General features: G+C 39.2%; 1 protein-coding gene across 6 annotated transcripts in view; it reads left to right on the top strand.

The window, feature by feature from the left end:
* Window positions 1-12695: 12695 nt before the first annotated feature.
* The window catches only part of LOC116842327 (nucleolar protein dao-5), a 21387-nt gene continuing 8541 nt past the window's right edge, over window positions 12696-25541 (top strand). Inside the window, exons 1-9 of one of the 6 annotated variants that reach the window (XR_004377711.1) lie at window positions 12702-13168; window positions 15541-17731; window positions 18714-18748; window positions 18858-19029; window positions 19486-19694; window positions 19899-20084; window positions 22618-22659; window positions 23787-23948; window positions 25376-25540. Coding sequence is in view for 4 of the 6 variants with exons in the window: in XM_032811385.1 (XP_032667276.1) it covers window positions 15451-17731; window positions 18714-18748; window positions 18858-19029; window positions 19486-19694; window positions 19899-20084; window positions 22618-22659; window positions 23787-23948 (3087 nt within the window). In the remaining 2 variants the exon portion in view is untranslated. Of the gene's footprint in view, window positions 13169-13217; window positions 17732-18713; window positions 18749-18857; window positions 19030-19485; window positions 19695-19898; window positions 20085-21136; window positions 21935-22617; window positions 22660-23786; window positions 23949-25375; window position 25541 lie in introns of those variants that run through there. The other 5 variants (XM_032811386.1, XR_004377710.1, XM_032811385.1 and 2 more) reach the window with 5 other exon arrangements.

A 25541-nucleotide genomic window follows, 5' to 3' on the forward strand; every position in this document is an offset into this window, starting at 1 on the left:
TCGTTCTTCGCGCGAGAACGCACACACCGCTTGTGTAACTCGTAGCCCTTGCTCTGCCCGGTCTCTAATTGATTGCGCTCCGCGCGAAAGCAAATTAACAGTTCAATCACCCACCGTAGAGACAATCCTCCTAGACACGCCACGCACCACGTAGAACATTTGCGCATTGAGTACTGCCACACACACACGTGCCACAGATGCTATTGTCGTCGGATGCGTCGGCGTTATTAGCGTAACAGGCACTTCTTTCCTCTGTAAAGTACATCGGCCCGTTTCCGCGCGTGCCGCTCTGGCCTATTTTTCGTCGAGATCGTGCTTCAAAGACTCGTGCGGAATAATCTTCGTGTCTCGAGATTGGCGTACACAATCGATACGCCTTTTTCTTATTATTGTCGTTTAATTATGTATTCGTAAACTATAACTATCGTCGTGAAAATAGCGATAAGCTGACAGCACGATGGAAGTTTCTGGAAAATGAGACGAGATCAGAAGTTGGGGAGACGGTAAAAAAAAACTTCCTGGGCGATAGTAATTTCGCAAGTAGTAAGAAGTGGAGCTGCGAAAGTCCTCTAGTCTTTGCACATCCGTGCGCCTCGTCTTTCCCGATGTGATAGCAGTATTGACAACTAATCGATTAAAATGTCCTTTGACTAGAATAATCGGCATATCACTCATCAAAATCGATCAACCGTCGTATATAAAATCACGAATAATTCCGTGATGAAATTGATCAATGCATAATTAGTCATACATCAAAGTTTGAGAGATTAATAATTAAATTAATTGATATGAAACTAATTATTAATTTTATCATAAATTAAATAAATTAATATAAAGTTAATCATTAATTTTATTAATCGAGGTAATTATTTACGACTTTATGTATAACGGTTGATCAATTTTGATGATTGATTTACCGATTATTTTAGTCAAAAAAGATCTTAATCGATTAATACCCAACATTATATCAAAACGAAAGAAGATCGGTTGACTCAACGTGACAGTCAACACGACTAAATGCGCTTTAGCTGAAGTAAACAGAATTTCTGTTTCTTACCAACTACATCCAATTCTTAATGAAATGCCAAAGTGGATAACAAATTCTAAAATTGTCGATAACATGGAGGAGATAGTTACTAATACGATCACAATATTCTTTTTGCATTTCTTATATATATAGATCTCTTTAAAAAAATGTGTGCTGCTTTTGTTTTACCATATTCGCGTCAAAAACCTAACTACGTCTATATACAAGTTTTTCTACAAATTTTTTATATATTTTTAAGTTGTTAAGTTCAGTTGTAAAAGTGCTACAATGTTCTCTGAAATTTTTACCGAACAGAGCAAACACATTTTTAGTACATGTTGCACAAATTTTCTGTGAGACAAATTTATTCTGTACAATTTAATTGATGTTTCGGGGTATAGATTTTGAAATTTTCCATTGCTTTCATCACATATTAACAACTGCTCCAAATAATTTTTATACATACTTTTATTATACAAAAGTGTTTGTAATTTTGTGCAATCTGTAGGACATAAGCTTTGCACAAGAAACTTAGCATTTTGTCAAAAATGTGTCAAGTATGGCATCCCCTTAATGTGACAATAACATCACTAAACGCTTTCTAATTAAAAGAAAGAGAATTTCTGATTTTTGCAAATCGAATTTACAACACAGTTATTAAAAACTAGAAATTCAATTTTCTTCAACTAGTGTCGCGTGTTAGATGATTAAGATTTTAGTTGACTTAAATAATTAAATCATTCATCAAAATGGATATAGTAACGAGTAATTTAATCGATTGATAAAATTAATCATTAATCAGTGTATAGTCAAACAAGTCACAAAGTCTGATTAATAATTCATTTTACCAATCGATTAAATTATTCGCGATTATATGTATGACGATTGATTAATTCTGGTTGTTGACTCGCTTTTAGTCGAATCGAATTTAACCGATTAATGCTCAACATTACCTTCAATTAATATGCATTTGGTCGCATCATTGTCACGATAAATCGACCAATCTTTTTTTTCCGTGTACAATAGTCAAGTGTCAAACAATAATAATAATAATAATAATAAACAATAATAATAATAACAACAATAATAATAATAATAACAACAACAATAATAATATTATTAGACAAATGTGGGAAGTGACGTAAAAATAGAACATTCATGTTGAAATACTCGAACGTTAATCTAAGGTCGAAAACAATCGCAAAGTCTCTGCGACGTTTTTGACGTGGGCGATGCTTGTGGAAAGCACCAAGCAGTCCTCGTTTCCGCGGTGAATGAGGAGCCGTTCGATAAGCGTTCTAAACTATCAAAGGGGCACCGCTAAAAGGCTGTGCCAGGTGTACCTACGAGTAGAATTGATTTCGCGATCCGATCATCATCGACTATCGAGCGTACCAGTCTCGCTGTTGGCACTCGAAGCTTTTTCAATCCGGCGCTTCTTCCGTGACGTTGTCGACCTGCGACTCTCCACGTATTATTACCACCGCCCTCACAAGATCGTTAATCCCCGCGGCCATTCTCGTGGCTTGCTTTTGATTGAGGACGAAGTGATGTCACGCTCTTCGGAGCCGTCGCGTCGTGTCAGAAACGGAAACATCTCCCGGGAACGATTAATCATACAAGATTCCGATCGAGTCGCGTTTTATCATTGCATTTCTGTCGTACCGCCCGCAAACATCGTCCCTGTTTACCCAGCCCGCTGCTTCATCAGCGGCGAACGGTTGTCTCGTAAAAAATATCGCTCAGTCGAGGACATAACGTATCGTCGTGGTGATTTCGTCCTCTCTGACGCGGAATGCGTCAGAGCCTGAAACTTTAATGCACGGCGCGCACGCTCCTATCCGCCACGCGAATCTCATTGGCGAAACGTCTGTAAACCGGCCGTAAATGGGTTAACATCCAGGAAGCGTCGCTGCACTATCGATAAATGCACATGACAATTGCACATCGCCGCGGCAGGTGATTTGGAGATGCTGCTGAGCGATAAACGGATGTCATGCATGATAAAATCGTACCTGGTGCACCACCGCTGGTCACCGCTTATCTGTCGTTACTCCTGATTCGCCTTTCTGTTTTGACAAGATAGCTCCGCTCTCGTAAATTTCAGTAATACATGCGGGGAATTTTTAAATCCGCGCGAGCGGAGACGGGCGTCCGCCGCCAATCGTAACGGCACACAGGAAAAGCAGTATGTTTGTCCCGCACATAGATCCGTGTCTGTGCCTGTGCCAAGCAAATTCAATAGTAAAGTAAACAACTGATTATGTGGTCGCTGCAACCACAAAGCAATTGCTGAGTTACTGACGCTGCAACAGTGACGATATCTGGTTGCTCCAATCAGAATGCAGCGGAATAGGAGTGGAAATGAGGACGACATTTTGTTTTGGACGAGACATCCAATATTACATGCAATAATTTCATCATTAACTGCCAGAGTATTAACACATATATCTCCTATGATGCGTTCATTAGGAAAAAAAATAAACTGTTTAACCCTTTGAAGCACAGGACCTTCAAAATTCAGATTCTAATAAAGTATTCATGTCACATGTCCAGAATGACAACTCAAGAGATTATTCATTTTAAAATTAATTTTCTCTATTTCCTATTTTCCAATTTTTATAGAATAAAAGTGGTCTTACCGTGCAATTACTGTTCAACTACCATGCAAGAAAATATTTCCATTCCTAATCGTTCTTTGATCTTTACTTTATGTTCTTTTTTTAGGTAATTATCTATTTATATTCTAATAATTATCTAATTATTATTTTTTGTCGCGAGATCACGCCTGAAGCTATGATTTGGTTCTAATAAGTGATCTCACGGTGAAACCAGTGTGCTCCAAAGGATTAAAGAGTATAAAATTTCATTTTAACATAGTGCAAAATATGGAGTCTCGGAAAACGGAGTTATATAAAATATTGGTTATATAAAACAGACATGAAAATAGAAAAGAAAAGGAATTTGGATTATTCAAGAAATCAATCTTGTTTCATATTCACCAACTTCTCCCTTATCCATGGTAAATGTCACTCAAGCTGATTTCTGGTTGCTAGAACACAGATTATTGACGTAGCATTGATGCAGCTAATGTGTCAAAGTAATTTTATCGTCTCAACCATACAGAAAGATAACTAGGCTGATAGACTAAATATTTCTACATATGTGCACATATCTTTATTTCCCGGATATTTTTCACTTCACGTCACCGAAATATAATTCGTGACAACGCCGAGTCTAATAATCATGAGATACTGCGTGGGCGACCGCAAAAGAAAACAAATTTAATTAAATCAACTATGTGCGTATGACTCAGCGTGTGTAGCGTAGAACGCAAACGCAGCACCGTTCGTTGTGTAAGCGCGTCCACGTGCCTTCGTGTCATATTTTTCTTTAATCAAATGTAATTTGTTAATCCAAATTACATTCCTGCGTCTCTCCTCGCATTGATCCCGCGGCATTATCTTGAAGCTCCATTTATGAGACACCCTATACGCATGTCGCACGATGTAATAGCGACGCGATAACGAAGAGTACTTTTTTTCACATCGTTAAAGACAATTAGCGCAACGAGTTCCGCTAATGTGACTGAAAGTGAATTTGTGGAGGATGACGCGAGCGAAGTCACACAGGCCACTTTTCTTTTTTCTTTCTTTCTCTTTTTCTGTCGCAGCACCAGGAAGCCTCGGCTGAAAATTGCTATCGTGTTACTTGCGATTCGATGACCTGAATGTAGGTCTCTTAGAATTACATGCATTGCGTGAGCTCGCTATCGATCGCGTACAATCGAAAAAAATCAAAATTAGCGCATGCATGTCTCGCGCGCGATACGTCCTCTTGCGGAAAAAAAGAAGCAGCACAGCACGCTGCTAACAAATGAATTGTACAGCGGGTGTTTGACATCCCGGGGTTGATCCGACCACAATCTGTCTCATATTTCAGTCGGACGTAACCAACCGGCAAGCAAAATTCTCATGAGATTTTCTTCCTCTCTGCATTTCATAACGCGCAATAACATTCATATTCTTTAAATTATATATTACTAATTTATTAGCATTGATGAATAATAGTGTTCTGATAATATAATTACACTAAAAAAACGCGTAAAATTATAGAGACCGAAGTTTCTATTTTAATTTCATACTTGTTATATTATAGTCAGCACTTGTAAATTCTGACTGCAAACTTTTGGTTTATTCGTACGATCAAGATAAAAGTACCAACAATGCGCGGACACGTAACTAATCCCGTACATTCTTATTGTTTTGGTCTTTAAATGCAAATATTTATATTTTCAACGTAGAATATATGTGTATATACTTTATATCGAAAGTTTAATTGCTTTATATTGAAAGTTTTTACCTCAATCAACCGGCGTTAATCTATGTATCGACGCGACTGTAATGTGTCATCAATCAATTCGAACTAATTACGCGTTTAACAGCAGCGCATCGGATGCAACCTTCCACCTTTGATAGAATCCCATTTTCCTCAACTTCAGTGCTAATGGGAAGGTTATCTCGTGCTGCTACCTTTTCGTATCGTATCCGCGATCGCTCTTCTAATTAAAAGCTGGTCGAAGTTGCGCTTCCCCTAAATCCAAGCCGGTTTTGGTCATTCAGTGTCGACGGGTTCGGCTTCTCCTCGATGCTCCCGACGCTCATTAAACTCATTAAGTGCGTCAACTTAGCCATATCCTATGACGCATCCATGTGTGCATCCGCGTTCACGTGAACGACGGAGTCGAACCGGGTCGGATCAATAACGCCAGGAATGGATACTTGCCGGCTCGCGGAGTCGCCGTGTGCAGCCCGTTTCTGGTTTTCCGTCGGAAACGAAAGCGGAAGTGGCCGGCATGCTTAGAAATTCTACCCAGCATGCTCCCGCGACACCTTTCGCGCAAACCTGCCTGCGTTTACTTCGGGAAACAAATTCGAATTTTACCTTCGGCAAAAATAGACGGCGACTTCGTCGTGAAAATTCGAATAACAGCTCCTGAAATTCGTGCGCTGAATTCACCTCTAAACTACGGTTCACAGAATAGCAGAAGTAATTATATTTGACGAAATTCTGTCAGATAATATTTATCCCGTTTGATTTCTTCTAAATGGTAAAATATTGTATTTTATTATTCAATATAAAAGTAATGCGAAACTCGTGTTTCACAAGATCGAGTCTTTTCATATGGAAATTCAGATAGTTGTAGCTATATTTCTAATTACTATTTTGTACCTTACCTACTTTCTGCTTTAGTCACTCTGATCAAAGAATACTGAGTATTTTCGTGTCCAGTTTCTAAATCGTTAAAAAAACCTAATCAGTAAAAACAGTACCCTAGTCAGTACTCTAATAAATCCTAGTCCTGGTAAAAGAATCATTTTCTAGCTAGTATCAGTGTTTCTTGGAAATTTTTCTACTCGACTTATGCAAACAGTGATGTATACATATAGAATTATACATGATCGATGAAACGTATCACATCCTGTATAGTGAGGAATTCTTCTACGATTGGCCTTCCAGTCAGAATTTTTAGAACATGCGATAATCAAGATTGTCAGTCGTAAAGCGGGACTTACAACTCGCCGGAATGAATTGCTTTCGCCGGTGCAGTTATTTCGAACGATCCGATATTATTACTTTCGGCCATGTGTTCGTTGCGATAGAGTTCGCGCGAAGTTCCCACCGTATAGATTCCTACCCCAAGACAGTAATATAGACGAATGTGTGGGTGTGAAGATATAACGAGCGGGGATATTTTTCTCGGAACCTGCGCGCTCTTCGGAGGGATGGAAGAAAAAGGGATGGACGATATAGGTGCGTGTATACGATGCCGAAACGTCTGGAGGTTGCCAGAAGGTTAAAAACGCGATTGGAAGCCCTGGACGTGCACGCAGTCGCCGTTTAATCCCCGTCTTTTGCTCGGATGCGATATCGTCGAGTACTTAGAGCGGTCTTCTTTATACTTTATGCGTGTGAAATGTTATTTTTGGGCTTATTTCGTGCCTCCAGCCGACTTAATTACTCGTGTGACCGGTGACGTGACCCACCGCGACTACTCTGAACACCACCCTTTGAGTCGCATGCCATAAGTTGAAAGTGAAATTCATAGCCACATTCCGCGAAAGTCTTTATCTCGGTCAACGAATTCTCCCGCCTCTCTGGAAAGTGTTTTTAGCCGAGTGCCTTTATGTTCATAAACTGACAACTCATAACCCGAGTAGAAAATTGACCAGTTTTTAGTCAATAATTGGCTAGAAATTCTGGTTTCTAGCCAAAAACTGGCGGTTGCTTTACCAATAAATAAACAGTAAAACTAGTCAGTTTCTGACTACTTTATAACTAGTTTGTTTTCAGTTTCTGATCGGTATCTTTTTGTAAAAAAATTCTTTCAAATAGTTTTTATCATTCAATTCTGCACATTATAAAATATTATATTTTATTATTCAACAGGTGACATAAAAATAACGCGGAATTCGTTTCAGAGAGTAGAGTCCTCTCATGTAGAAAGAACTTATTCATTGTTGGTTGTAGCTTTATTTTTAATCAGCATTTCTTCTTGCCTAATTTCTCATGTATTTTCCTGACCAATTTCGGAACAGTTACTGTAATAAATTCAAACCAGTAAAAATTGACCAATTCTTCCCTGAAATTGTTCTACTCAGCAATCTACGTTTCTATCTGTCTACATCCATTGTCTTAGGTATCTGCTCAAATCTCGCTGAAGTCCAGGACGTTTGTATAGGAGCAATTAATTTTATCTATAAATTGCACTTTGTATACGTGGAACGCGTCGCACGGCACCGTTCAAGACGTGTTTGCATAAGAATGATGAAAAAATCTACTGCGAGAAAAAGGTCAATGCCGAATCTAAATGCAAATTCAATGCTGACGTCGTACGATGATGTCATAGCACAATGATTAATGGGCGAAACTAGCAAATTGCAGCCAAGTTCGCGGAGTCTCTAAAAAGATTAATAGGATCGATGTGCTTTCGATCGTCCGCGCTGCACAGCAGCGGATAATTGTCAGCCCTTTTCATAGAGCGTTGCTCCTGCGGTTATCGTTCCGGGACACGGGCGGATTTTTGTCCCATGATAACTCAGTGCGGCCTGCCCTGCCAAGGTTAATCGCCGACAATATACGGCAATACGATCTCTGTCTTTTATGCCGGTTATGATTGTTCGCGTGCCTTCCCCCGTTTACATTCAACTCTCTCAACCACTTTTACCTTCCGCTCCTTCACGTCACGTCCTACGGACGAGTTACGGCGTTTATGGTTGTACCCAGATATTCGTGGCGCGTTGTGCAACCTGAATGTTCGGGGATTTGTAAAAATCCCTGCCTAACAGTGTTGGACATTGATCGATTAAAATTTTCTTTGACTGAAATAACCGGCGAATCAATCATCAAAGCGAATTAATCGTTACATATGTAATCACGAATAATAATAGTAATTTAATCGACTGATGAAATTAATTATCAATTAGTGTATAGTTAATTACATTGAAATTTTATTAATAATATACTTTATCAGTCGATAAAATTGTTTGTAATTTTATACAGAGTATTTTACAAATAAACCTATCAAAAAAGTACACTCCGATTTCTTTCTAATCTGGCACAAATATAAAAGTATAAAAAATATTTAGGTCATATTTTTCATTTTAGCCCACTTTAAGTTTCACGGGCAGTTTATAGCTTTTTAATGTTCTCACTCCTATCATCAACAAATGCAACAAATGCAACAAATGCAACAAAAATGCATAAGAGATAAAATTGAATACAAGATATAGTTAAATAATTTTATCAAAATAGGCATAGCTAAAACACGAACCATTCTAAATTTCTTTAGCCGAGATACCAACTGAGATCTTTTAAATCTGTGCTAAATTAGTAAAAAATGATTCGTATCTCGGCCAAACCGAGAGAGAGAGAGAGAGAGAGAGAGAGAGAGAGAAATTCGACAATTTTAATTAAAATTTTAACAAAATCGACATAGCTGAGACACAAACCATTTTAAATTTCTTTAGCCGAGATTTTATCCGAAATATTTTAAATCTGTGCTAAATTAGTCAAAAATGGTTTGAATCTCGGCCAAACGGAGAAATTATTTGTACAAATAATTTCTCCGTTTGGCCGAGATTCAAACCATTTTTGACTAATTTAGCACAGATTTAAAATATTTCGGATAAAATCTCGGCTAAAGAAATTTAAAATGGTTTGTGTCTCAGCTATGTCGATTTTGTTAAAATTTTAATTAAAATTTTAACAAAATCGACATAGCTGAGACACAAACCATTTTAAATTTCTTTAGCCGAGATTTTATCCGAAATATTTTAAATCTGTGCTAAATTAGTCAAAAATGGTTTGAATCTCGGCCAAACGGAGAAATTATTTGTACAAATAATTTTTTTTTAACTTTTTACGTTTTGTTTAAACATTTTGTTATTTATACAAATAAATTTACATATTTGACTTCATATTCATAATCGACAAACCAAAAAAGTCTATATCTTGTATTCAATTTTATTTCTTATGCATTTTTGTTGCACTTATTGATGATAGAAGTGAGAACATTAAAAAGCTATAAACTACCCGTAAAACTCAAAGTAGGTCAAAATGAAAAAATATGACCTAAATATTTTTTGTACTTTTACATTGGTGCCAAATTGGAAAAATTCGGAGGGTAACTTTTGGGGTTGTTAGAACAAGTGTCCTTCCAAGCTTTCATGGAAGCATCGTACAGATTGAGATGAATCTAAATGTTCCTATACCGTAATATTTCGATAATTATTGCGAATATCATAAAATAGTATTTTATGTTCACCAGAATTTTTATGTTCACTTTAATGCGTACTATCTCCAAGAGAGTTTCGAAAGTTTCGAGAGTTCTGAAATACCTTGTATATGGTGGTTAATTAATTTTGATGATAGATTTGCCGGTTATTTTAGTCAATAAAAATTTTGATTGATTAATCTCCGACACTGCTTCATAATGTATCTTGGAAAATTTTCAAGCGAAATATATATTTCTATTCTAATACTTTCGAATCATGATCACAGATATATTTATGATATAAAACTCCTTAATCATTTCTTCAATATTGCAATTTTCAAAATTTCCAAGCAGAGTAAACAATAAAGCAATTCCATTTCAGGGATTTACTTTCTTCTAGGGCTATGAAACATCAACAGATTTTCTTTCTCGTTTTGAGTCACGAGAATAAAAATAAGATTTCCTTATTTCGTGCTCGACTAAAGACACAAGCAAAATATTGATTATTTTTATTGCCAATTTCTAACGTCGCATCTTCCTGTCGTCCATATATCTGTCATCTTCCAATGCGCGCATTTTAGGTTAACCTCACGAAAATAGCGACACGCAACGCATAGTTGCTGTATATTGGATTGGACAATCTAGTCGATCGCGCACACCTTTATTACCACCAGTAGAGTATTCGCACTTGTAAAACGTCGTTGGTAATTATTGCCGGTTTGATTGCTGTAATCTTGTCGTCGGCACGTAATATCTGTACGGCACGTAGAGCGCGTGGTAATAATTTATAAATGAAGGTTTCAATATCATTGCACGCACCGTAGGATTATATCAAAGTAAGCACAGCTGTAAAAGGCATACTGGTATTTTGGTCATGAATTATTCACGGCGTTTAAATATCCGGGCATTTCCACGTGTTTTGATACGCGGGTGTATACATAAGTGTCTATTTCCATACAAATTGGCGGAATTCTTCTGAAATAACAAATGAAAAAGTGAACAATAAATTTCAAAAGTCTAATACAAACATACACAATATAAAGATAATTAATTTCTCAACCACAAAATATTTAATATACTTTTTATACTTTAAATATTAATTTTTTTGTTCGTAAAATTTCTTGTAATAATAAACGATTAAACTTCACGTGAAGTAACGTCAAACATTCTGTAAATATTTCTGCACAGTATTATTATAATTAGCACGGTGAAAAATATTTTGTAATTTTTTTTTGTATTGAAACCGACCTGTGCAGGAAGATATTGTGTTGTATAAAAATTTTGTGTCAAATTTTCAACATGTCCATATGTCAATTTAACGTATCGTCATCGTGTTATTTTGATTACTCTACGTCGAGTTTATACTCACCATTTCTAAATATTAAAATAATAATTTATATGTATAAATTTTTATATGTATAAATATATAAATTCTTGATGACACATTTTAAATTCAGTGTACAAATAAATTTTGTTATTCATATATTTGTCTCTTGTTAAATTAACACGAAAATTAACACGGAGATTAGAATGAATAAATTGGGATATATTAAATATGTTAAAAACTCAAAAAAATGGTCTCGTAGTCATAGTAAAAATGATCTAAATAAATTAGTTAAAATAGATAAATGCCTAATAAAGATTGCGATATGTTATGTACTTAATCTATATAGATAGAGATAGAATCTATATCTGAATCATTTATAAAATTTATCAAGAAAGTCTCTTTGTAGCGCCCACATCCAGATTAAGGTCAATCATACTTCTCATGAAAGTGGTAGACAGAAAACTAGCGATGAGGGACGAACGAATATATAAGAGACAGACCATACGTCCGTCCATATGCTCGAATTTCATGAATATAAATTGCTTTTATTATCCGAAACAGTATGTCATACACTTGCAAGAAACTTCATGCTAACTAGTAATACGTCACTTAATTTTATTCATTTACGATAGAGAATATTAATATAAAATCCCACGAGAAGCTTAAAGATTAACTTTGCGCGCGCGCTACTAAATCAGTTTTTTATATGTTTTAATATTATCCTTTTAATGAAGTTTTTAAACTCAAAGAAAAATGTTTATGTTCTAAAAGAACCATTTTGCGATTTTGTATCCACTGTTCCTTCCAAAATAAGTACTAAAAAAAACACAGGAGCAACACCTTTGGGACATCGAAACCCAGTTTCTTTTAATTTTTACACACATCTAAATTTGCTTGTAGATACAAAAAACAGTGATATATTTGAATTACTTAGAATTCTATTTTAACCAGCAAACTATTTTTTTTAATTTAACACAAAATTCTCTTACATATATATATATATATATATATATATATATATATATATATATATATATATATATATATTTATATATTTATATATATTAATAAGAATTGAATTATGAAGTTAATTTAACATGAAATAAATATACGAATAACACAATTTATTTGTACACTGCATATAAAATGTCATCAAGAATTTATATATTTATACATATAAACATTTATACATATAAATAATTATTTTAATATTTAGAAATGGTGAGTATAAACTCGACGTAAAGTAATCAAAATAACACGACGACGATACGTTAAATTGATATATGGACATGTTGAAAATTTAACACAAAATTTTTATACAACACATTATCTTCCTGCACAGGTCGGTTTCAATACAAAAAAAAATTACAAAATATTTTTCCCCGTGCTAATTATAATAATACTGTGCAGAAATATTTGCAGAATGTTTGACGTTACTTAACTTTTTAGAACAATATATATATTGTATATATATATATATATATATATATATATATATATATATATATATATATATATATGTACACACACACACACACACACACACACACACACACAAGGTGTCCCAGAATAACCAAGAAGCTCTCGTAAAGGCATAGTATGGATTGAAATAAACATAAAAGTTTCAATCGACATAAAATTAGATGACCGTAAGGGTGAGGGGAAGGTACTTGTCATCTGCTCGCTTTTCGTTGTGTCTTCGGTACTGTCGCTTTTATCACACGTGACATCGCAATACGGCGTGTCTCCAGTAGCAGAAAGGGTAGTCTTCGTCGCTACATTGTCCGACACGCTGCGACATTCATTCACTGTGTAGCAGCCCATTGATGTCAATCGCTTCGTTTATGCGCGCGCCAGGCGCTCCTTGTTACAAACAATCGTTGGTCACATGTTTACGCAACAGGTTTACGGGGAGCCATATCGTCCGAGAGAGACGACTTGACGTATACCATAAGAGTACACGAAAGAAATCGATATGGATTCGCAGGAAACCGCAAACAATATGGCCGAGCCTGCTTCGGGCCACGGAGGCACTACGGTAAGCAACAAGCGACGAGGTAGATAGAGGTTGTTACGTCGTCGCGCGACGCCCGGGTCATATTTTGTCATTACGACGTCCACCGCGCGACATATAACTCCAACGAGACACCCAACGAGACATCCGATCGTTCGCGACCGAAAAGTTGCGAGTTCGCCGGACGGATAACGACGAGCACGCTCGCTGAAACATACGATGTTGAAGCTCTGCCGGGGTGAAACGCGCGTCGAAGGAAGTAGGATGATGCGCCGACGATTCGTGGCTCGATCCCATAACGAGCGGAAAGCAAAACGGTGGCAGGCACGGTAGAAACGGCACGACGAGACGTCACCGACCCGCATTATCCAAAGATCGATAAATTCAAGGTCGCTATCGCGAATTTCGATTCCTTCTGGGGCTGGCTCTCCCGCGGCTTCCACATGATCGCCATTGTGCGTCACAACGATATATCTCGTCTGGGAGTTGGGTCACAACACGAAATGACGTGCCGCGTGTTAAATAAATCGAGGTGGAAACGCGACGATGATGAGCGAGCGTACGTAATGTTCGACTGCGTTATTCGATCACGTGACACCACGGAAGTCGGCGATGGATGAGCTTGCGACTCCATGATCCACGCAAGATCCCGAGTCGGAATGTTAGCCCTACTTTCGATCTGAACTTTCCAACATCTGCGTATCCTGAAGAATCAATGAGCTCGGGTATGATGACGATATGGGAAAGATAGCCATAAGCTCTGTACTTTCTCTAATAATTGTTAAATAGTACGTTTTCGCACGATTTTTTAGAACGATTGTTTTTAAGAATGACTACGAAAGCGCACTATTTTAGCAATTGTTAGAGAAATTCTATCTTATGGTTTACATCTTATGGTTTACATATTTCCCAGATGGCATCACATCCGAGTTTACCGTATGTTTAAAGCTTAACCTATAATTTGTTTCTTGTTACTTTTTCTTTATCTCTTTCTCACTCAAGCCTTAAACTAAAAAAAGACAGAAAATAAGAAACAGGAAGCAAAAAACATATTGTAGATCAGACTTAATACACACAGAAAGCGAAAACCTACTTAACGTCGTTGAATAGCAGAAAATATACAAGATGCCACTTGCAGATTCTAAAGAAGATCTTTCTGTGAAGCAAATAGGTGAAATAGATGTCAAAGCTTGATATAGGCTTCGGAGTATCGAGATAGACGTTAAGTGGAGTATTGAGATCGAAAGTAGGATCAAAATTTGGATTCGAGATGACAGCCGGAGTCACGCGGGCGTGACTGCAGGCAATGCGAGACCCGCAATTCGAATCGCAACGCAAACGAAAAGATCGATGGGGTTAAGGTCACGGTTAATATCGTCGATTGCAATTTGCCACGTTGCGCCGGCGACCTTCGGCCTCGTTTGCGCTCATGTGCCAATGTCGTTCGATATTAGGAATCGGATTGTAATAGTCGCGTCGCGGGGCTGTTCTCCGTACCAAAGAACGACGCAACATTGTATTTGAATACACGTTGAATTCAAGTGTCGTGAGTCATGCGGCCAAACTGAGCCGATCGTAAGTTTACTTGGCGAGCGCGAGATAGGATCGTCATATGAACATCAAAGAGATCTAAATTACGCTCGCACTTGCCGACTCGATCGTCCTGCTTACCTGTAAGGTGGCATTACTAGACGGATATTGTTTCGGCGAGTCGCAATTTCGATGTTAAGAACACACGGGAGTAATCTCGACGATCGTTCGTGATAATGTACGGTCATTAGCATAAAATACTGTTTTCCATGCTTATAGCAGTCGACAATTGGCTCCGTCGAAATTACGCCGGAATTGAAATTCCACCAGTTGTCTTGAAATCGGGCTATAGAAGCGCCGCGAATATTACGCAAGGATGACATATTCGACGAGGAAGGACAATCCTGTGCATTATTACAGTCGTACATTCGCGCGTATTAGATAATCTATCTCTGTTTTTGAATAGAATAATCAAATAGAATCGTATCTGCAATTCTAACATCATTAAAGAACACAGAGAAAAGAAGATTCGACTTGATTAACGTAAAAATGAACGAACCAAATGCGTTTTAGTTGAAGCAGCTGAATTTCTAGTTCTTGTAAACCAAAGTCGGTTCTGGGTGAGATATTTGACGGGAAAGAATAAAAAATTCCGTTTTCTTCAACTATAATGTGTTTGATTCGTTCATTATCACGTTAATTCAACCAAATCTGTTTCTCTGTGAATAAATGCGATATAGAACGATACAAAACAGCAGAGAAGTACTTCCAAGTTTATGTATGCCAAAGCGCAATTTTCCATAACGAAGTATCCACGAGCACGCCTTCTTACGCAAGTATACGCAACACGAGCTATTCTTCCGCAGGTGAAGCCAAACGCTCCTTTACCACCGCAGGGCTTTCAAGCGCGACCGCAAGGTCTTCCTATCTCCCCCAGAAATTCGATAAATAATGGTCCCATAGGCGCGCCCCGAGCAGGACCGCCGCTGCGCCGACTGGACAGTCGTTCTTCTCTGGGTCCACCAGCCTCGGGTCAATTCGTGCAGCTTAGACCTTACGGTCCGCCGCGACCCCCGGGAGGATCTTTCCCTCCAAGACCACCACAACCCGGCCAGCTACCCCCGCAGAATCCACTGCACCCTGCGAGTCAACGTTTCGCGCACTCTCCGGGGATTCGAGGTCCCCCGCCGCAAGCAAGCGGTCAGAGGCCGCTTTTCGTCGGCAACTATCAACAGGCGCAGCAACAGCAGCAGCAGCATCAGCAACAACAACAACAGTATCAACCGCGAAGCAACGACCCGCGATTTCAACGACCACCGCCGGACATCGCCCAAAACGGACCGCCGCGGAACGCGGAGGCCGCTCCTTACCGACCCGGTCAAGACAGCGCTTTCCCCAGACAGCTGCTGAGAAATGACTCATTGCTGAGCCTGCAGCGGCAGCACCTTTTGTCCAACGAGGAAATCAAGCAGCCGACGCGACCGCGCATAGTCATCGAGAGGATGGCGGACATAGACGAGACCAGTGACAACGTCGCCAAGCTTGAGGGCTACCTGCAGAGGAAGAAGTCCGACGTTCGCGAGAACGGCGAGAACGACGACGACGACGACGTCGTGATGGACAACAAGAAATCGCCGCGGCATGATGCCAACGGTATCCCCCCTGAAGCACTGATGAACGGCTCCAAGTCACCCTCGACGCCCAGGAAACACGACGACACCGGGAAACCCGCGAGCGAGTCGGCTGCCATCGAGAAGCAGGAGATGCCGTCAAGATCGACTTCGGCTGACAGTGACGACAAGATATCGAGACACTCCGCTGATTCAGCGGCGGTCATCTCTCAAAGCAGACCTGCCTCCGCAGTAAGCAGCCACGAAGGGAAACTTCCTAGCAGACCTCCATCGAGCAAAGAAGTCGACATCGTGAAAGAATTGATGGAAGATTCCGCAAAGAGTACGACTAGTGTAACCCCACCCTTGGAAGACTCGAAGAGCGACAAAACGTCTCGTCCACCGAGCGCAACGTCGATAGGAGCGATGGGAGAAGCCAAACAGCCGCCTGGCAGTCCATATGGAAACGACACGCTCGGGAACGCCGAACATAGCTTGAAGACATTCTCGAGGTCCTCGGACAACTCGCGGTCCAGCACTCCTTCACGTCTGGAGACACCTCAAAACGCGGAACGGGAAGCGAGGTCGCCATCTAAGACTCCAGACAAGTCGCGCTCGAGCACTCCGGGCTCCGGGCTGGAGCCGTCCGGCAACGCGCAAGTGGAATCAAGAACGCCGACCAAAACTCCGGATAAGTCGCGCTCGAGCACTCCAGCCGGACTGGAGCCGCCTGGCAGCGCGGACTCGAAGACGCCGTCCAAGAGTCCGGATAAATCGCGCGCGAGCACCCCAGCCGAACTGGCGCCGTCTCCGAAAGAGTCGATAACTCCAGTAAAAACGCCGGACAAGTCGCGTTCTGCCACGCCGGCTAGTTCTGGAGCAGAGCCAAGCAATAACGCGGTGGTAGATGAGAGATCCTCCGGGATCCCAGACCACCGTGAGGCGGACGAAGAAACTCTGGGAGTGAAGCAACCAAGTAGACCGACGTCGTCCTTGGGCTCGTCTACCTCGATAATTGGCAGAGATAGCAAGTCGCCGAAGTCGCCGAAGTCGCCGAGGTCACCCACGACGCCGGAGAGCCAAGGCAAGTTGTCAGCGCCGGGATCGGTGGCGACTCCACCAAGGTCGCCCGAAGAGACCGTGAAGGGCTTCGACAACGGCCAACAACGATCGTTGTCCGCGAGGACGACCCCCAGCGCCAGTCCCCGCTCACCCACTTCTCCGAAATCGCCCGCCGGCGGCGGCAAGCAGCCTGAGGGTGAAAAGAAGCGAACGTCCTTCGCCGAGGATCCGGTCGCCGCCAAGAAGGCGGCGGAGATCGTGGAGAAGTCATCGAGCCCGACGTCTCCGTCGAAGCCTGCCACCTCCGCGGCGAAGATTCGACGCAAGGCGACTCCGGCCAAGCTGATCGACGAGAAAACGGAGCTGAAGTCCTCGGAGAAACAAGGTCCTTCAAACAAGTGTTTGAGCGTTGAACGAATTAAACGGAGCGCTTGTCGGGCGTCCTGATTCGTACGCGAAGCGAACGTTTGCTTCGCGATATTTTTTCTGTTCCCTGTATATATATTTATTTAATTTTGTGTATATACATTTACTTTTTTTGCATTTATACGGAAAAAATATTGTAGTAAAAATTACAACAAAAATACCAAATTGCGACAAAGTAAGATCATTTTGAGAAATGTTAAGCACGTTTGACTTTTTACTACAAAATTATTGCATAATTATACTTGAATGTTTTTATATCAAAGAAATCGTCAAATATGCTATTTTTATAAATATATAAAAGTACCAATGCCCAGATATATATGCATGTCCATCCTGGACATTCTCTTATCGCTTTGGTCTTGTATAAATATTTAAACTTTTAACATAAAATATATATAAAATATGTTTAAAAGTATTTTATATATATATATATATATATATATATATATATATATAAAAGTAACAAAAAAAATATATAAAAGTATTGAGTATATGCATACATTCTATATGTTAAAAGTTTAAATATTTAAAGTTTAAATGCTACGTTATAAGTTTTGTTACAATATTTTCTCCGCGTATATTTTTTCAGTTCCTCCGTATAGTTTCCCTTTTGACTATTCGGAGACAGTTTTCCGCTTTCCACCCCAAATGAGCTTACTGCGAAAGAAATTTTACAGTAAGGAACTATTTGCTTCTTTTCTCAATGCATATTTTAAATTGATTCTCTCGGCTTCCCGAGGAAGATCGTCGAGGAACTCGACGTAATTGGAACGCTTCAATAATAAATCGATTCTCGAAAGTTGAGCTGTGCGTATATGTGTGTCTAAATTTTATATTCGAGACTGTCGAGACTTTGTTTCGGTACGAAGCACCCTTCCGATTTATGCACACTTGCTAACTCAATTATTATGACTTACTAATACGTTCTTCTTTTTTCACAGCGGTCCCAAACGGCAGTGGCGGCGAGTCGCAAGCGGTAAATATTCTACACTACGTCTCTGTCTTTCCATGTTTCGTGCCTTTGATGACATATTAAGAATGTGATCTTTTTATCTGTTCGGCGAATTGAAATCACTTCGAAACAGGCACCGACTACAAACGGAGTCGCGGAATCGCCAACTAAAAAGTCTCCCTCTAAGTCCAAAGAATCCGATAAGAGATCGACCGCTGGATCGCCTACGAAATCACCTAGCAAATCCGCTAAGTCGCTACCACGAACTCCCGAAACGCCTCCTTCGACTGCCCAAGACAAAAAGAGTAAGTGCTTTTTGTTCCAGTAATTTCAAGGCAGATTCGCGAGGTTAGTTCGCGGGATTCAGAAAGTTCACTTCGTTTTTCTGCCTTGTTCCGCCATCCTCTGTGAGAGATACACAAACAGAGACGAATTTAACTGAAAAATCAAACCGAACTTTTTGCATAGCCCTTCTTACATGAGTGAAATTTAACGTAATCAAAGGATTAATATATCGTTATAAAATATTTCCAACTTACTCCTTTCGTATAAATATGATCGCGTCTTTCGTAATCGTTAAGAATTAAACTGGATATCATAGAAGAAATTGAAACGTCAGAATAATTTCTTATCTAAAAATCACATTAAAGCAACGTAAGTGTTTGTTCAAATCACATTAAAGCAACGTAAGTGTTTGTTCAAATCACATTAAAGCAACGTAAGTGTTTGTTCAAACGATCCTGTGTCTTCTGCACGTACAGAGCTGCCGATGAACAAAGTTCAAGTCGGCGCGGCGCCCTCCCCGAACTTGAAGACTGTACGGTCGAAGATCGGTTCTCTAGACAATGCGAGTTACAAGCCGGGCGGTGGCAAAGTGAAGATAGAGAACAGAAAGCTGGACTTCAGCAAAGCGCAACCGAAGATCGCCGCGAAGAACGAGAAATACACGCCCAGCGGCGGCGACAAAAAGGTTGATCCCTTTCGACCCCGGTATTGAATCTATCACCCTACTAACGATAATGCCACTATCGCGTTTCCATTCGTGTTCTCTCAGGCAGGAGGGCGGTCTTCGCCCTTCTGCATAATGCGCTTGCCAAATATTAGAGATTACGAGTCGAGACGCTAGTCTGCCATCATCATTACAATCCGTCTTCTTCGAACTTCTCGATCATAGATTTCCCAAGTGAAGCTCCAATGGAACGCCAAGTCCAAAATAGGCTCCCTGGATAACGCCGCTTACAAACCGGGCGGCGGTGACAAGAAGATCGAGACGGTGAAGCTCGACTTCAAGGACAAGGCGAAGCCAAAAGTCGGATCCAAAGACAACGCGAAACACGTGCCCGGCGGCGGCGCCGTCAAGGTGAGTGAATCCAGCGGAAAGCACAACTCGCGGATGTTACGTATTTGCAACTCGTAGATTGTGAGACCAACTGTCTCGCTGTGACCAATTGTACAAAGAATTTCTTACTTTATTGATCGATTTTCACTCACTCTCTTCTTATAAGTTCTTGCCGATTAGCGAGATTCCCAGTTAATCGGTAGCTCTACCTAAGGGAGTATTCTGGTTTGAAGGTCACAAAAGAAGGCACTTTTTCGGAATCTTTTGTAGGGAAACGAAAAAACCGAGTAACGCTAAACTTTGCATATTCTTTAGGTCTTATTTTACAAATCTATTTTTATTGTCCAAAAACGCTCTTCTTTTGTATATCTTACTAGAAACTCGCGAAAAGAAAACGATACAAGTGCAAACGCAAAAACCAACAATTTTTTTATTCAAGAGAAGTGTGGTTATTGCCTACTACTTGTATGTGAACTAATATTACTATTTTGTAATATTACTAATATTACTATTTTGTATAAAATGGCGACTTTTCTTTTAAGAGAATTTAATTTTTCCTCAAAATATTGTTAGTGTTTTATTAAAAAAAAAGTTAACAAATGTCTCCTGGTGATCAGGATATAACATACAAAAGAAGAGCGTTCTCTTATCACTTAGACAATAGAAATATATTCTTGAAAGGCTAAAGGAATGTGCAAAGTTTTAAATTCGATTTTTTTATTTTCCTACAAAAAATCCCTGAAGAATCCCTTTTTTGCGATCTTCCAAAGCAGAATATTCCCTTGACACGCGAAACGTTTTCTCTTTTTCTTCGATCTTAACGATTTGCTTTGATTAGCGACATTAGCATGAAATTGTCACTCTCTTCTGCATTATACCCAAACAACTAATCCCGAAGGCATCCTAACGTTATGCATTTATATGTACGCATTTGCGTTTACATTTTTGTCGTTAGTTACTTGTTTGGTAATTACTTGGATGAGGAACAAGCGATATACACAAGCAATCTCCTCTATAATATGTGTTTACCGCTCCAGGGAAATCATTATATAAATTTTCATCTCTTTACACAGATACTATTTCCTCGTAACTCGCAGCTGGCTGACTCGACGACAGAAGCTTAACTGCGTTTTAGCATTTTATTTTTCCGCCGGTAGAACCCATTACGAATGCAATGTTCGCTTCGTTTCATTATATCGCCAAGTATTCGAAATAATTATACTCTCTCGGTGATGCGCTATTCCGAATTTTATTGAACAGTTGCATGTGGAATGCTGGCATAGTCGTACAGTCGTAATCGGAACGGAGTTATTTATTTCAAATTGTAAGAATGATGCGGCAAAAGGAAACAGCAGTTTGAATTCCGAATGGTTGTAGAGCGAAGTTAATGATTACAGTCTGGATTACGCGATTTGCAATATGATTGCTAAAAAAAAAAAGAAAATTATCTCAACCTTGACAGAGTCCTCTTAAATATGGCCTCAAGAGGATTCTTCGAAAACCAAAAGGAAAATATTCTAATATTCTAAGAAAAGAACTCTAGTTACAAGGTGTTATTTCCTGTAATCCCAAATACTAAACGGAAACTTTTACCGAAATTCTTCTAATGGAGAAGAACAATATTGTGTGCGTATGTTTTAATAAACTTATTTTTTATGTCAATTACAAACTATAAAAATGCCGTTATTAAAAACTCAATGCGTTTGCTATAATTATGACTTATTTCCTTTTCTATTTGTGCGTTTAACTTTACGTTTTCCTTATTTTATAGCCTTTCTTTTGTATGTTTTATATTTTCATTTGTACTTTTGTTTACGTGTAATAACTGTATGTATGTCCATACTAAGAAAAAAAATATCTAAAAACTAAAATATTTGTTTGGCTATTATATTAAAAAATATTTTATATAAAAATATCTTATTATACTAATAACATATTTACATCTAAATCTAAATTGTTTTATTTAAATAGAATAAACAACTGCTTTTATGAAAAGTTAAAGCTTTAAGAAAATATATATTTTTTATTTGAAAAATACTTTATAAATTAACATAAATAAATATATTATAGTATTCACCGAATAAATATTTTTGATTACTTGGATCTTTTTTCTCTCGATGTAGCTTACTTTTTATATGCTTCTTCATGTAATTTTAGTATTGTCTTGTTAACCAGCGAACTGTAATTGTGCTTTGTACCAAAGGGACAATTTCCCGAAAATATAAACAAGTAGATAAATAAATACTGTGTTTAGAATATCTTCCTTTCAGCTTTCGAAGAAAGCTCTTGAGTTTATATATAAGAGAATTCCGCTAAAGATAAGATTATATTTCTTCGAGTATGTTAACTTTATTTGGCAATCGTGAAGATTTCGATGTGCACTAATTTCATTCATCCATCAAATACGTGCGTTAGTTACTATTAAAGCCCGAATCCAAAATGTGTGAAATGTATGTATATGGAGGCCACGAAGTTCAATTGTGCAGCTAATTCGTTTACGCATGTGTCGTCTCTCGTCATTATTAACAAGCCATTGTTATTTCTTGGTGTTCAGTCTGCAACTCCACCTAAGACACCGCAGGATGCGAAGAACGACGTAAGTACAGCTCATGTAGCTAACGAAATAAACTTTCGAAGTCGAGTGTGATACATGTCGCTTCTCTCTTCCCTCTTTTTATTCTACACCTGTTATTAAGGTGACCAGATGTCCCGTTTTTCCGGGGTAGGTTCCATTTTTTATCCTTTATTCCGGATTCAGTCAAACTGTCCCAATTTATCCCGGTTTAGAGAATTTTTAAGATGCTTCTGATAAAAGAAAGACCGTCTCGGGAAAATTCACAGCTCTGGTAAATACAGCTTTACTTCTTCTTTTTCTTCTTAATTTCAAGTAAGAATAACAACTGTTTCATTTCAACAGTAATTTTCTATTTTTATTGTATGCAGTAAGTCCTCATTGTTGTTAGATTATTTTTCATGTGTTTATAAAAAAAATATTGTTTTATATGTGTGTATATATATAATTTTCAGTGACTTCCTTCTCTCTCCTTCTTCGCTTAACATATTTATAAAATACCCCGGATTTGGAACTGGAAAATATGGTCACCTTACCGTTACCGATTTGATCTGGTATTCGTTGTCGGGCCATGCAAAATGTCGTGCAAGGCACTGGAATTCACTTCACGAATGCAGAATCGAGATCGTGTGAAACGCGCGAATTGAGACGTCCACGAAAGTGGCGGTTGCATATAACGCGTACCTGCATCGATATAACTCCGCTCTGGAAGTCGCTATTTATACTCAGCGCGATAAATCGACCGGTTTGCCTTCACGATTTATAAAGATCGACACTTTGTAATCGGTAAAGTCCTAAATCGCTCTGTATTTGGATGTAAGTACACACATTGGACGAGATCAGTTATCTCAGCATGTTTCTCTGCATGTCTCAAAATTTCTATAAACTTCACACGTCACAGGGGCAATCATTGCTTCGTGTTTTAATCGCTCTATCGAGCTGTTCACAGTTTCATTAACGAGCGAATCACACACTGCGCAATATACACGATGAATTTCTTACGTTCTGTCGTCACCTACTCGAAAATGCGTGAGAAAGGAATGAGAGATTCTTTTCTTTTATTGACTCCTCACTTCCATTTGTCTCTGCTCGCTTATCAAGTAGGATTTTGCTGGCAGATGGCTAATACAACCGGTTGTTTCTATTTCCAGATTCCGATGCAAAAAATAGATATCAAAGCCGAAAGCAAGATCGGTTCTCTGGATAATGTGAAGCACAAGCCGGGCGGCGGCGACAAAAAGATCTTCAACGACAGAGACTATCTCCGACAGACGAGTTCCAATGTTGAGAGCTTGGACGGCAGCGGCTCCCAGGTATGATACATATTCGATGTAAAAGTCTTGAGCAGCTATCGCGTGTCTACCTCGTTGTTTCTCGACAGTGCACGACACAAGCCCCGACGTGTTCCCCTCGCGATCTTCGTGGGGATAAACGCCGTGACTGATAAAGAATTCTAGCCCGATGAACTGCGTTCTCATTTCTCGAGATTTTTCGCCTTCAATATCCGCACCGAGTGCTTAAACACGCGCTGTGCATGCGTCTGCGAAATGCCACATGTAGCACACGTTTTAACTTGGCTCGCACTTGCAGATAAATCAATAGTATCTAACAATATGCAAAATAAGAAACAGTATAAACGTCACGCTTAAAATTGCCTCATCTTAATTGAATGGCAAATTTGAGAAATTTCCTTGGATAGATTGGAGATTGGATCTCTGTAATTTCTCTACAAAACGTTTCGATGTTTTCATATAATCGAGACTATAAGGGAACACTTTAAGGAAGTATTAACGAAATGATGTTATTCGTTGGCTAGGCTGTTTCTCCGCATTGTCCGAACCCAAATTTCTCCAGGAATGCGCTTTCTTCAACGCCTCTCTTCTACTTCTCAGTTAAATCACGCTCTATCGACTCGAACTATTTCTGCTGGTTGTTACCTTCGCAAAAATGCGTCTACCGCCATGCGTAAATGAAATGAAGGGTCACTTCCTTCGCCGTAGGTTAAATTACTAAGGCTTGTATTAAAACGGAGAAAATATTGTAGTAAAAATTACAATACAATTTTAATAGTCCAGGAATAAACCGGCACTATTACAAGAATTATAATAAAACATATAGTAAAAATTACCATAAAATGATAATTTTCACCATATTTATGGTAATTTTTACATGTGTATAATTACATTTGTCTTACTATGTCCTCTTATAATTTTTATTATAGTGCCAATCTATTCCTGAAATACTAAAACTGTATTGCAATTTTTACTACAATATTCTCTCCATGTAACCGTTACTTGAAATTTATCTCACGTAAAACATTCAGGCCCATATTAATCCCTCTGCCACTTTGCGAATTTCGTCTCTGAGGAGAGGAGAAAGGCCCAAAGACGAACTGTGTAGTTAAAGTTAATCGACGTCGAAGGAAGCGAGCCCAAATCAACAAGTGCAGCACCGTCACGCACTAAACGGAACACAAGCTGAACTCTCTCATTCGAGAGAGCCTCTGTTGACAAAAAGTAAATAAAAAATAAATGAATCTCTAATTGAATTACAAGAATGATAAATGGTAGCTGCATTGCGCGTGGTGTGGGATGCTAGCTTGCCACGTGCCTCTCCCCCCCCCCTCCCGAAAGGAATTAATGCGCGTTGAAAAAGAAGGACGTTTATTTGTTGAATTTGCTCAGTTCGCGAAGGGTTGTCCCGCAAGGCTTAATCCTGATACCGTGTCTTGTGCCCGCAGAGCCCCGTGCCTTCCGGCGCGATCACCGACGGCAAGAACGGCCTGCCAGCCTCGGACGAGAACCTGAACCAGGAATGCTAGGTCACGAAAAGTCGGCCGATAGACCCGCTTTACTATACCATTTGCATATGATTAATCACGTTTACCTATCACCCCCCCCCCCCCC

This window comes from Odontomachus brunneus, unplaced genomic scaffold, assembly GCF_010583005.1.
Source record: "Odontomachus brunneus isolate Ranch 3 - 2012 unplaced genomic scaffold, Obru_v1 Obru_scaffold_024, whole genome shotgun sequence".
In the NCBI taxonomy this organism is placed as follows: domain Eukaryota; kingdom Metazoa; phylum Arthropoda; class Insecta; order Hymenoptera; family Formicidae; genus Odontomachus; species Odontomachus brunneus.